The following is a 13,973-nucleotide window of genomic DNA, read 5'->3' as shown; positions in this document are numbered from 1 at the left end:
TTATATATATATATAAATAATAGATCACTAAATTATAGTGTGCATGAGTATCAACAAAATAGCATTTTTCATATTAATGACTAAACTTTAAGAGTAATGTATTTGTTGGAGCATATTAAAACAAATTTTTTGTATTTTATGGTGTATTTTTTTATCCACTTTTTCTTTTTTATTACATATCCTAAATAAACTTCAAATGGGAAAAATACAAATATAGTTACTTCATATATGAATAATTCAGTATCAATTTAATCTATCTTATGGGGACATATTTTATTTCTAGTACTTTCATGTATACAGCACATGATATATATTAAGTATTATATATTTACGTCATAAATATATTATATGTACAAATACGTATATATACATATATATATATGTATATAATAAAAATTTCAGATTTTCATTTTGTTTGATGCTTTTGTTTTATTCATTCAACCATTATTAATTCATGTTAAATAGCATCCTCTACAATATTTTATTTTTTATTTCAGGAATTTCTCTCTGAAACCACTGTTTCCACGATTTCATTAAATTACTTTCCCAATTCATATCATTTTGTACCTTGAGATATTTTATGATTTCCCACATCTCATTTAAATTATTCCAAGATTCATCATCTGCTCCACGAGAGCTTATATTTTGTATATGTTCTCTGAATTTTTGTAAACGCCTTTTGTCTAATTTATTTTTAATTTCACGCATTTTAGAAAATGCTTTGAACATATTATTCCATCTCCCAATTTTACTATTTCTGTAGGCATCATGTTTTAATTTGTGTGTTAAAGTTTTCCAACACGTGTTTATTATATTTGTCCATGCTTCAATTTCTTCATTTTCTAACTCATTCCATTCATCTTCAATTTTTTTCTCGAAATTTGAAGAATTCAGGGGTTTAGAATATTCCATTTTTTCTTCCTTCTCTTCTTCTTTTTTCTCATCCCACCATTTTACCTTTCGTTTCTCCCTTTTTATTTCCTTATTTTTTTGCATTTTTTCTTTCCATGTTTGTTCCCATTTTTGTTTACCTTTTACTTCCTCTTTTTCTTTTCTATTCCCTTCCTATTTTTCTTTTAAAGTATTCATAAAATTTTGGTTCAAATTCTCATTAGGATAATCTCTAGTTTTTAAATGAGGAAATTCGCTTACAAGTTGTGGTAAGATTTCGGTTGTATTATATTGCTTAATACACAAGCTGTTGAAAAATTAAAAAAATTGTTTTTTTTAAGTTTTTAAAAAATGTTCATTTTACATATATTAACAAAATCTTAAAAGTATATTAGGTAAAACATAAATAATAAAGGCCTTTAAATAGTATGTTTCGATTTTTTTTATTTTTAAATTACCACAGAACAATTACAGTAGAAAAAGTTATTGTGATATAAGATCTTAGAATCATTGTGTATTGTAAATTCTTTCTTTTTCAATTACGTAAATTAACACATTTATGTGTAAATAATTTATTGTATGTTTTTGTACTAATGAAACATATTTTTATCTTATGAAAAGGAATTTTTTTTCTAATATATTTATATAGTATATTATAGAATTTATCTATTTGCTGTTTTTTTATAAATCACACTTCACTCTTTTAAAGAAAAAACTAATTTTTAATTTTTATTATAACATAATTTACAGTTTTGATAAATATAATTATATATATATTTTTTTTTTTTTTTTTTTTTTTGTAAAATTATAACATGTTAAATTTTGTAATATGGAAAAGAATAATTTCCTTCTGTGTTGATCATTTTTAAATAAAACTAAATAAAAAGAAAAAATGTATTAACAACAAATAAATATGGCTATTTTATAGAATTTGTTTCCTAAGGGTTACTAATTATTATCATGGTGAAATATACACAGATATAATGCTTTTTTTTTTACAACAAAAAATTATTCTACTAGGGTGTTGACCACTGAAATTAGATGTTTACATATGTGCATTATATACATTATGTATATATTTCTACAGTACAATGCTTCTTTTTTTTTAATATAATAAATTTTTTTTAAAGAAAATAAAATTAACACACTTTGAAGGAATCTAAAACATAACCATTTTGTAATATATATGTTTATTACATGGTTGTAAATGTGTTAAAGCAGAATAAAAACAGTTATTTTTTATTACTACTGTTTTATTATATTATACAAATAATATACCTTTACTCCAAATATAAAAATTTGCCTGTATTATATTAGCTTTAATAATTTAAATAATATATTTTAAAAAATTATGACTAAGTTATCATTTATAATTACAAATATGTTAAAAATGAGAAAACAAATATTTAATTTTAATCCCTTTTACGAATAGTAGAAATTAGTTTGTTTTTATATATTCATTCTTCCATAGTTAAAAAATAAATCAAAGTATATTTATCGTAAACAGATAAAGCATTTTTATAAAACAGTGTATGATTAATTTTAATGATTTTTATTTTATCTTTTTTGTATGACTGATTTTTTGTAGGCTTTAAATTTCACATATTTTAATAATATGTAAATTTAAAAAATTTTTGTTTTTGTGTTCAACTAGATTACTAAATCATTTTAAATTTTTCTATAAAATACATATTCCTACAATGGTAAAATAGGTATTTCTCAATAATTCTGAATGTGTGGTTATAAATGTTTTTAATAGTAAATTTTTTTACCAAAATGAATCATTTATCTCATTAAATATACATAAATTAATTAACAGATATTATAGGAGAAGAACCATGATAAAATAAAACAAAATAAAGCTTATAATTCATTCTTTTACACCTATAGTTGCCCAAATTGTTGCATTACATGTTCATTATATATATAGCAAGCGATATGATAAATACAAAAAAAATTACGAGATCAAAATCTATTAAAATAAATTATTACATATTATAAATGCAATAATTATTGTGGATTAAAGTTACTCTTATTAGAACAATACTTTCTGAATTAATGTTTTATTAATACAATTTCAGTTCTTTGTACATTCATTTTGTGTTGTTTTTTTAATTTTAAGTAATTCATTCATTATATATATATATATATATATATATATATATATATATATAATATATATATATATATATATATATATCTTTAATAAAATATATGTATTTAAAATATTTCCTTATAAAGCATTTAATAAGAAAATTTATTATCCATTAATGAACAACAGAATATATTCCATAAATTTTTTTTATAAAACGCATTATTATTAAATTAATATTTAAAGATCCTTAATTTCTCTTAATACAAAAAGCATTTATTATAATTAGAGACATGTAAAAAAAAAAAAAAAATCTCATAAATCACACCTTAAATATTTCCCTTTAAGTATTTACATTTAATAAAGGTAGAAATATAAATAAATAATAAATTAAAGATATAAACGTTTAAATTAAAACGGAACAACATGAAAATAAAGAACAAACTAAAATAATATAATATTATTACATATATAAACGGAACACATACTATTTTATTTTTAATAAAATTGTGTATATTAAAAAAAAAAAAAAATTATAAAAATATACTAGTATAAACTCTTATTATATATAATAAACAGATTAAAATCAAATGTTATTAAAAAAAAAAAAATAATTAGAATAAAAATTATTGAAAGTTTACAATTTTCTTTATTTCATGTACTTTAAATAGTAAACATCTTTATAGAATTATTTTATTACGAATTATATTATATTCTGTATTAATTATAATTTTTTAAATATATTATTTAAGTAATAATAAAAATGCAACAAGCACGAATCAGCGAGGAAAGAATCAATTAAAATAATTAGAATTAAATTTTTTAACTGTAAAAAATTTAACATATAATAAGAACAATTTATTTTAACAACGTAATTCACCTTTAAAAATAGTTCTGAAAATTAAGAGAAAAGAAAAATAATAACAAAATAATAATAATAATAATAATAATAAAAGAAATAAAGTAAAATAAATGAATATAATTACGACTAACAAACAACATTTCTATTTTATATTAATGTTATTACCTATATTTATATATATATATTTTTTGGTATTAAATAATTTTTTTTTACTCTTTAATGGAGGAGTAGTATAAAAATTAAAAAAAATAAATATATTAAAAAATTAAGAAATGAATATATTCCTAAATTAAGTTTCATATTTATTATATTCAGATATATAAATTTAATCATATAATTTAGTTTTTTCAATATTTTAGTTTGTAGTATATATAATGATTTAATTTGGAACATATTTTGTACTTTATTTTATTTTATTTTGGAAGAATAAATATTTTTTTATAAGTACTTCTGTTCAATATATATACATATTATACGGAAAAATAAATGAGTTGTATAATTATATTAGAATTATTAATTTGTGTGATTTTTTAAAATATAACAGTTAAACATGAAATTTTTTAACCGAACAGCATTTTTTTTAACAAGAACGCAATTATGTGGAAATAAATTTAATATTAATAATTGGGGCACACCCACATCTGATGAACAGAAGAAATCAAGCAAAGAAAGAGACGTATTCCATTTTTTTCTATCTAGAATTTTTACTTTATTGCAGCATATTATTATTTATCTGTTGGTACATGTAAGATTATAATACCCAAATGTAGTTATAGATTGAACACATATATATTGTTCTCTTTACTTTTTTAATTTTACAAATTGGTTTGAAGCTAAAATTTTGTTTATGCAGAAACACTTTTTAAATATTTTACTTTTAATAACGTATTATAGGTTATACATTTTTACACGGGGAAAGAAAATAAAAACTTAGAACTTAAATTAAGTAATACGTATGCAAGAAATTTGTCTGAAAGTTTTTTTAAGCATAGGAATGGGGTTCGTTCCCTATTTAAACAAGGAATGAGGTTTGGTAATGAAGATTCAACACTTCTTTTTTCAGATTGTACGTCACCCAGCAGTTCAGAAAATATAGTATCTTGTTGTAAATATGAGGTAGTAGAAACAATTTTAGGTGATTCAAAGGATTCATCTGATACTACTGATAAACCTTATGAAGTTAAAGTTGCAGAAGAAGACGAATATGAAGATGATTCTGAAGATGAATCTGGAGATCAATATGAAGAAGAGATGATTGAAGTAACTGATGATTATTATGACGATGACGAAGGTCAGTCTGATGATGATTCTGAAGAAGACTACGTTACAATAATTTCACATAATGAAGATAGTGAAAGTGATGGGAATGTAGATAGAACAGAAAATGAAGATATTAATAAATTTGAAAATGGTAGCGTTATTTTTAACATTGAGAAGGATGTGAATTCAAGTAATTTAGTGACGGAAGAAGAATTAAATAGGAAGCTTAAGAAAATTAATGGTAATGTAGATGTTAACCAAATGAGCACAATATGGAATGATGTCAGTACTATTGAGAATAAAAAATATCATGATATGACAAATAGTTTATGGAATTGGTGTGAATTGTTAGCATTAGAATATAAAATTCCAGAAGAACTTATTTTAAAAGAGTGGAAGAAAGTTGTTGATTTTACATCAGATGAATTACTGAAAAAGAATTTTATTGATAATAATGACTTTAATGAATTAATTAAAGAAGGAAAAATTGATTACTTGGACTTTGTTTATTTTATAAAACATAAAAGGAAATCTTGGAAAAAATTTATACAAAAGACAGAAGATGTTTGGAGAAATACATTAGATAATAACTTCAAACGTATTTTTAGTGAATGAAATTGTAATATTTATTTTTAATAATGTAAACTTTAGAAAAATGCAGAAATTTTTATATTCTGATGAATTAAAAAAATAAAATGTAATAAAATGAAATAAAACACTGAACAGTGAAAAGGTCGTTTATAAGAGTATATATATATATATATATATATATATATATAGCAGTATATAAGTCATACTGATTTATTTTGGCTATATATTTTTTTTTGATTGTTGTTATGTAGTTTTCAAAAAATAATAATTTCGAGTTGGGTAATTTTAAAAATAAAATCGTTTTCCTTTTCAGGAAATATGTATACCTGGATTAATGAATTAAAATGCCAAAATTCAAATTCTTGAAAATGGATCATTTTTAATATTATTCTTTAATTTTTAATCTTCCACATATTTTTTCGTTTGTAACATTTTATTTATAAATTAGAAAATTCAGAATGTTTTTCAGGGTTATATATTTTCTTTTATATTATTTTATTAAAAATTATTTGAATTTTGAAGCTATACTAAATAAATGGATTATATTTGTTTAAATTATTTTAAGTTACTTTTATTCGAAATTTTCTTTTGGTTTAAAAATTAATGCCCTTAAAAATATTGAGGTACTGACGTTATGTAAATAAATAAATAAATAAATATATATATATATATATATAAATATAAACATAAAACAAAGTTCCATAAATAAGTTATAACTTTTTAATTAATGACATATATGTTATATTTTTTTCACCTTATATATACTAATCTGATGGTACCCACAACAATACCATGTACATTCTATAATTTAAAATATTCAAAAGAAAATATATTTATGTGAAAAACTTTTTTTTTCATTTGAACTAGAATTGCTCTGTTCGATGAAGAAATAACTCATATTTAATTCAAATTATTGATGTAAAATATAAAAATTGAAATAGTAAATAAAGTAGTTCCATCATTGATGTTTTAGAATTTTGAAGTATCAAAATGTTATATTTGCAAGAAATAAAAACATAGATACGGTATTAAATATTGTATTAAGTGAGAACCCAATTTTAATAGTATAAAATGTTACAATGAAAAAAGAATTAATTGTTTTTTTTTCTACATTAACAAATATACTATTACAACCATCAGAAAGTAATATTAACCAATAAAAAATAATGTTTTATAAATATTTTATTATTACGAAAAAGAATGCGTAAATTTCTTACATATAATATAAATAACTGTATTTTAATAAATCAACTGTTTAGATTATTCTTACTATGGATTTTCCAAAGGTTAAATACTACGCAATAGCTGAGAATTTTACTTTTAGTTATTATTTAACTGAACTAATTTTATGAACTATACACTACTGTATAGATAGAATTGTTCTGAACAGGTATAAAAAATGGAAACTTTTTGATTTGATCATAGCATAGGGTTGAGTTTTATATTTAAAACTACATTGTAGATACTATAATTGACATTTTAAAAAAGGAAGAAAAAAAATATTTTAATATTATTATTAATTTTCATATATTCTAATTTAATTAAATCAATATTATTTATTTAATTCCTTTTTTTTTTAATAAAAGACTATAAGATTTACATTCATTGGACATGAAAAGTGTGTCATGCGTTATTCTATATATATTAGATGAAGTAATTAATTTTTTATATATATTACATAAAATAACTTTTTTCGTGATATATGAAAAACTTGAATTACTTTAATGTAACTGTATATTCTATGGGAAATAGAAAAAGAAAAAAAACGGTTTTATTACAGGTGTTATATGTAGTTCAAATTCCATAATGTTCTCATTTTAATATATAAATATAGTGCTTATTACTAAGAGATTTTTTGCATTAATTTTATCATTTTTAGCTCACATGTCTCTTATTTATATATGTATAATATTCCATTTTATTGTAAAAAGTGGAGTTTCCCTAATATTCTATGTTATTAGTAAAGAAATATTTGTCACTAATTTATTATGCTTTTATTTTTTTAATTTTCTCTTTTTTTTGGTAAACTCCACTTTTAGGTTTACAATAATTTATTTTAAAGAAAAAAAATATAAAATTTATCATTGATTATTAAAATAGTTAACCCTTTCCATATAGTTTTCCTTATTTGAGTTTATTGTTCAAAAGGTTAACTCAATAATATAATGTTGATTAATCATCCGAAATATAGGATGAATTATATAATATTTATTAGAGAATAATATTGCTACCTAATGGATTATGAGCATCCCTAAATTTTATGTATCATTTTAGTAAAAAGAGGAAGTTAATATGTATATATATATATATATATATATATATATGTCTGTATGTACATATATTTGTATTTGTTTTTATTTATTTTATGTATTTAAAATTAAAACATTTTTGTTCTATTTATTTTTTTCTTGAGTTGTTTACATCACTAGTGGAATTAATATATAAGTTGTAAGAATAAGTTTTAATAACATAGCAATTTGATCACTAGATTATGTACCAACATAATTAAAGGATTATGTACCTTTTTAATAACATATTTTGTGTTATCCGAGTTTTATTTTACTTCATTTCCTTAATAATCTGTTTTTATATTTATTTTACTTTTTTTTAATATAATATTGAAAATTAGTTCTAATTGATCTATATTAGCAAAATAAATTATAAAATATTTTTTTGTTTTAACAAAAGTCATAAATGCCTAATTTATATATCTGTTTAATTTTAATTATATTTCTATGTTTTATAACATTGGAAATATTGTGTGCATATAAAAAGAGTTTCTATAAAAAGTTTTTTAGTAAATTTTTTCCTGGTTAACGTATTAATAGCATTTTTCTTTTCTTTATACATTTAAATTTTAAAAATATTATTTCTTATAAAGGAAAATTATAATTTTATGAAAATAATACATGCCACTTTATAAAATCCCTTAGAATTAAATTACAGATTAAAGTTACAGTATAAATAATGTTATTATTTCAGTGATATGCCTACCTAGTGATAAAAAAAATGTATCTTTTTTTATTAGTTAAAGTTTTAATATATATCCTTTTAGTTTTTTACAGCACAGCATTGTTGTTCTTGCGATGTAAGATAAATATGTGTTGTGTATTATATTAAAAAAATGGAAATGTTTATGGTTAATTTTATTTTTTTTTACTTTTATTTCTCTTTTTTTTTATAATAAAATGTTACTATATAACTTAAATTTTTGAAAGGTAAACTGTTTTTCCTTACGTTCTTTATAGTGTATATATAGGTACTCTTGTCATGAATATGCAAATATATTTGCGTTAAAAGGCACACCTAATGCAACACTATTAGTGGAAAGGGGATCAAGAAATAATGGTACTATATAGATATGATTATGAAAAATATTAGGATTATATTAAATCAAAAAATTATAAACCTTAAGTGAACATAATAGACAAAATCTAGTGTTTCTCCAAACACTTAAAAAATATTGAAAAAATTTTTAATTTGTTAAATGAAATAGATTTAGACCGAGCATAAAATGTAGTAGAACCAATAGGGTACGTATGAAAAAAAAAAAAAAAAAAGAAATTATCGGCTGAAATATTGTTATATGAAAAAATATAGGTGGATAAAATTTATAAGTAAAATGATTATATTTGTTCCTATAATTCTCCATTTTTTATTTTTAATTATAAATTTTTGCTATTTATTTGCTATCTGCTGGATCTTATTCTTATGGGATTATTATTTGCTACATATATTATTTTGTTAATATTTCAAATTTACGATCGTACATTCAAATTTATGATAAAATTTTTTTATTTAGCAAGAGGAAAAAATTAAAAAGGTTTTTGCACTACATTATTATGCTTTATAATATGGCATTTTAAAATTTTATCATTACAGGTCACATAATTCCATATAATAACATAAACCCATTTAATCATATTAGTACTGAGGTGGTACACCGTATAAAATAAATATTTTTATAAATTTTGCCATTACAGACTTTTTTTGCAATAGATGAAGCATATGCCTTTTATACAATTTCACAACCTCATTTAGCATACTCATATGTTCATGTATGTATGTATGTATATCTTTTGTATCTTATATACTCATTTAAGTTAACGGTGCATATTTTTATAAGAACCACATTATGTTTAAAAAGGACTAATTTTCGGTATACGCGTAATTACATACTCTTATATGCAAACATTTCAGAAATACTAATTGATTTAAATGCAATGAATTAATATACACTATTAAAACTTCAAAGTAATAGCTACTTTTATGTTCTAGCCCTCATTACCTGAACTTTTCATTTTATGTGTTCATTTTGTATTTTAAGTTATACATAAAAATATATCATATAACTAACATTATATATTATTTAATAAAAGATAATAAAGTAATTTTTCCTTTGTATATATTTCTTCACATGTATAGCTTTTTATACTTGGAACTGCACACAGGTACTACGCGAATATTATATGTAGCCAGAAAATCTTCCAAAAAATATCATTTAAAATTATATTCACTCTTTTTATGGTTTGTGACATTAAAGTTATTAGGATATTCATAGTTATATTTTTCTTTATGGAATAATTATTTATAATGATTTGCCAATATATTTGATCTTTAAAATTAAATGAAAATTTATATTTAATTAATATATTTTTATTATCAAACATAAGCCTTTTATTTTATTGTAAAATATAAGTATGCATAGTCTTTAACAGAAGATATGCTGAAAATTTTAAATATATTTTTATCATTTTTGTTTTTTACACTGCCATACTTATTTGTAACTGGAATAAAAATTTTTAAATCAATAAAAATTTTTTTATATAGTAATTAATCCTTTTGTGTCTTAAAAAAAAAACAAAAAAAAGGAATAATTCATAGAAGAAAGCACACAACGAAATTTAAGTTCATGTAAATACATAGGAATATGTAAATAATATATGCTACATAAAAATGATGAAAAAGAAATTTCCCATTTTAAAGGATAATTATAATTATGAAAATATAACGATTATATTAGGAAAAAAGGGCACTAAAATGTACAATTGTAGGCGATAACACATTAGCTATCTTATAAATTACTGAAAAAATAATATCACGCAATACATGTTCCGGTATTGGATATACTTGCATAGTTTGATATACACAATTACGAATATATGTATATTAATATACACAATGTTATATAAGCCACAACAAAAGCATATTAATATGAAGTCCTATGGACTATATGATTATGTATGATGGTATCTCAGAGGGTGTTAATTATGAATATATAGAAAAGATAAAATAATATAATATATATATACAATTGAATAAATAATTTTATTTAATAAATCATAACTTATAATAATCCATTAATAAAGAATAGTAAATGGTTAGGAAGTAATGCTATAATGCCTATATATTAAAAAAACAAAATTATAAAAATTAAAAAAGATTATTATTTCCTCTAAAGAATTGTATATTAAAAAAGTGTGTTTTCCTTTTATACACATGATTTGTATAATACGGGTGTTTTGCAAATAAAAAATAATTTAGAAAAATATATTTTATTGTACAATTGAAAAAAATATAAGAACCTGCAAATGTTAAAAAGTAGGAATGAAAATACAAAATGGGAAAGATTTTTTGTATTACTATTTAAAAAATTAAATGTTCATAAAAATATTAATGGACTTATTAATAGGAAATATAAGAGGGTACATTCTTTTTAGTAGTTTACACATTATACCAAATTAGTACAGAACAATCAAATAGCTCAACCTCAAAAAATCATATATAATAGAGCATAATAAAATATGTTATAATATAGTATAAAATATAACAATAATATATTTTATTAAAAATAGGTGCTAATTTTTTTTTTTTTATTTTGCTAATAATATTATGGGATGCATATATTTGGATTTTATATATCATTATATATATATATATATATATAATATATATACATATGCTTGTATAGGCATGGTATGTATTGATATTGTAATATAATCATTTTAAAAAAAGTACAGTATTTATTAAAAAACATTGTATTTATAAAAAAATTAATTTAATTGCATAAAGTTTATTATAAATAGATTCGCAACTTAAATTTATATTTTAAACTTTACATAATACAGGAATGAAAATGTACACAACTATACAGTTTTACTTTTTTAATAAATTCAAAATTTATTCAATTTTTAAACAATTTATTAATCTTAAATAAGTTGTAATTAAGAACAGTAATGAATTAAATAACGTCAAGAAATTTTATACTTTAAACTAAAAAGCCATAGATTATATTTTATTATTTTAATTTTTTAAATAATCCTATATTCTCATTAAAAAAAAGACTTTTTTTTTTAATGTGTTATGAACAAAAAAAATTACTAATTCACATTTTTAATTAAGTTTACATATAGTATACGCATAAAGCTATTTAATAAGTAATTTGTTCTGAAATTATTTTTGGCTTTCTTTGAAAAAACAAAATAATATTAATTGAATTAAAATTTTTTTTTTTTTTTTTGTTTGCACCTTTCCATTTGTTAAATTTGCTAACTTAAAATTTTGGAATATAAATAATTGATGGAGTTTATTTTTTCATAAGTTTTGTAACAATATTGTTTATAGAAAAAAAAAACATGTAATAATAATTAAAGCTTAATTCGATTTTTTCGAAATTATTTTAAATAAAAGAAAAAAAAAATTAAGGATGAAAAAATATAACACAGAAAGAATTACTACGCATAGTGTGAATAGTTAACTTGATAATAACATAAATAACACTTCAAATGTGATGACATCATTAAAAAAAGATACCACAAAAGAAAAAAAGAAAATCTTGCTCAAGTTGAATAAAATTTTTATTTTTTGTTCATCAATATGGGTAATAGGATTTTTTAATAATGTAAGCCAACAACTGTATTTAATATTTATGTTATTTTCTATTTTCATTATTACGCATATATATATATATATATACATGTATACTCTTTTTTAATGTATTATTTCATTAAAATGAAAATATATAATTATTTTTTTAACACACATTTTTTCCTTTTATTTGTTTATTATTCTTATATATATTGCAATTATATGATAAAGAATAAAAAGGGTAACACATTTGATATAAGAAGCAACATATCACTATATGAAGATTCTCCATTTAATCCATTGGATGATGATGTTTCAAAAGATGACATAATAAAAAATGAAACAATAAAAAATAACTTAATAAATGATGATTTAACGGATGATATTTTACCAGATAGTAATTTAAAAAAAAATTTAATAGATGTAAAGGGCGTTAATGATGAACACGAGAAAATTAAATTAATTTTATATTCATATATGGATAAAATAGATGGAGCACATGAAGATAGATTACTGTACAAGCTTGTTAGGAAATGTAGAGATGAAGAAAATTACGAAAATATTGGACATTTTTAGAAATTTTTTAAAAAAATTAAATATAATTACAATATAGTAGCCTTTTCACCTGATTATTAATTACGTTTATTTTTTTTATCAGGAATTTTAGACATATACATATATATATGTGTAAAAATACATCATATTCTTAGGAATATTTTTAATTTATTAAACATAAAAAATGTATGCTTCATTGTTTATCTCATGTTGTGTAGGTTAATACACTTATAAGAATGAATGAATTGCATGAATAAACAAACCTTTGAGATTAAAATTTTATTTGTGCTAAAAAATAAAATTACATTTAGGAAATTAGAAGTAGTATTATAAAAAATGCTGCTTCTTAAAATACTACACCGATTAATGCACAAACTGAAATGAACACGTTGAATTTACTAACATATTTTTGCACCGAATATATAAAAAAGGTATTTTAAGCATTTTATGTATTTATAAATATTTCTTTCTTCAATTTTTCAATTTGAAATTTTAAGTATTGCATCAGAATTAATTTTATCGTGCTGTCATAATAAATAAAATGTTTTGATGTTCTGTTTATATTTTTTTAGTTAATATTTTTATGTTTGTCTTATGAAATGCACATAATTAAAAAAATTTTATTTTAATTTTCTATTTTTTTAAAAAATTTCATATGTGCGTAGTTAAACTAATTTACGAAAAATAAACATCCATAAATAAATTCTACAGCAAATTAATAATTTTATTTAAACTTTTTGGCTTGAAACAAATAATTGTTTCATTTTAGAATCGTTACCTAGTTGTATTTATTTCATTATTTCAGAATTTAAGGGAAATGTTATTTTGTTTTAAATATGTATTATGTGCTTTCTA

General features: G+C 20.2%; 3 protein-coding genes across 3 annotated transcripts; 2 read left to right on the top strand and 1 right to left on the bottom strand.

The window, feature by feature from the left end:
* Positions 1-471: 471 nt before the first annotated feature.
* On the bottom strand, positions 472-1,402 carry MKS88_001280 (uncharacterized protein; the record flags this gene model as incomplete). Its single annotated transcript, XM_067214193.1, has 3 exons — positions 472-1,065; positions 1,153-1,198; positions 1,350-1,402. 3 exons carry the CDS (start codon positions 1,400-1,402, stop codon positions 472-474), a joined length of 693 nt encoding a protein of 230 aa, XP_067074653.1.
* A 2,993-nt stretch (positions 1,403-4,395) lies between these two features.
* Positions 4,396-5,720, top strand: MKS88_001279 (uncharacterized protein; the record flags this gene model as incomplete). Its single annotated transcript, XM_067214192.1, has 2 exons — positions 4,396-4,521; positions 4,740-5,720. The coding sequence occupies 2 exons, from the start codon at positions 4,396-4,398 to the stop codon at positions 5,718-5,720; spliced, it is 1,107 nt and encodes a 368-aa protein (XP_067074652.1).
* A 7,065-nt stretch (positions 5,721-12,785) lies between these two features.
* On the top strand, positions 12,786-13,139 carry MKS88_001278 (uncharacterized protein; the record flags this gene model as incomplete). The annotated part of the gene is made up of 1 exon (XM_067214191.1): positions 12,786-13,139. The coding sequence occupies one exon, from the start codon at positions 12,786-12,788 to the stop codon at positions 13,137-13,139; it is 354 nt and encodes a 117-aa protein (XP_067074651.1).
* Between the last annotated feature and the right edge of the window lie 834 nt (positions 13,140-13,973).

The sequence above is a fragment of the Plasmodium brasilianum genome, chromosome 5, assembly GCF_023973825.1.
Source record: "Plasmodium brasilianum strain Bolivian I chromosome 5, whole genome shotgun sequence".
In the NCBI taxonomy this organism is placed as follows: domain Eukaryota; phylum Apicomplexa; class Aconoidasida; order Haemosporida; family Plasmodiidae; genus Plasmodium; species Plasmodium brasilianum.
The sequence above is the reverse complement of the archived record's forward strand: the minus strand, read 5'-3'. Positions and strand labels throughout refer to the sequence as shown.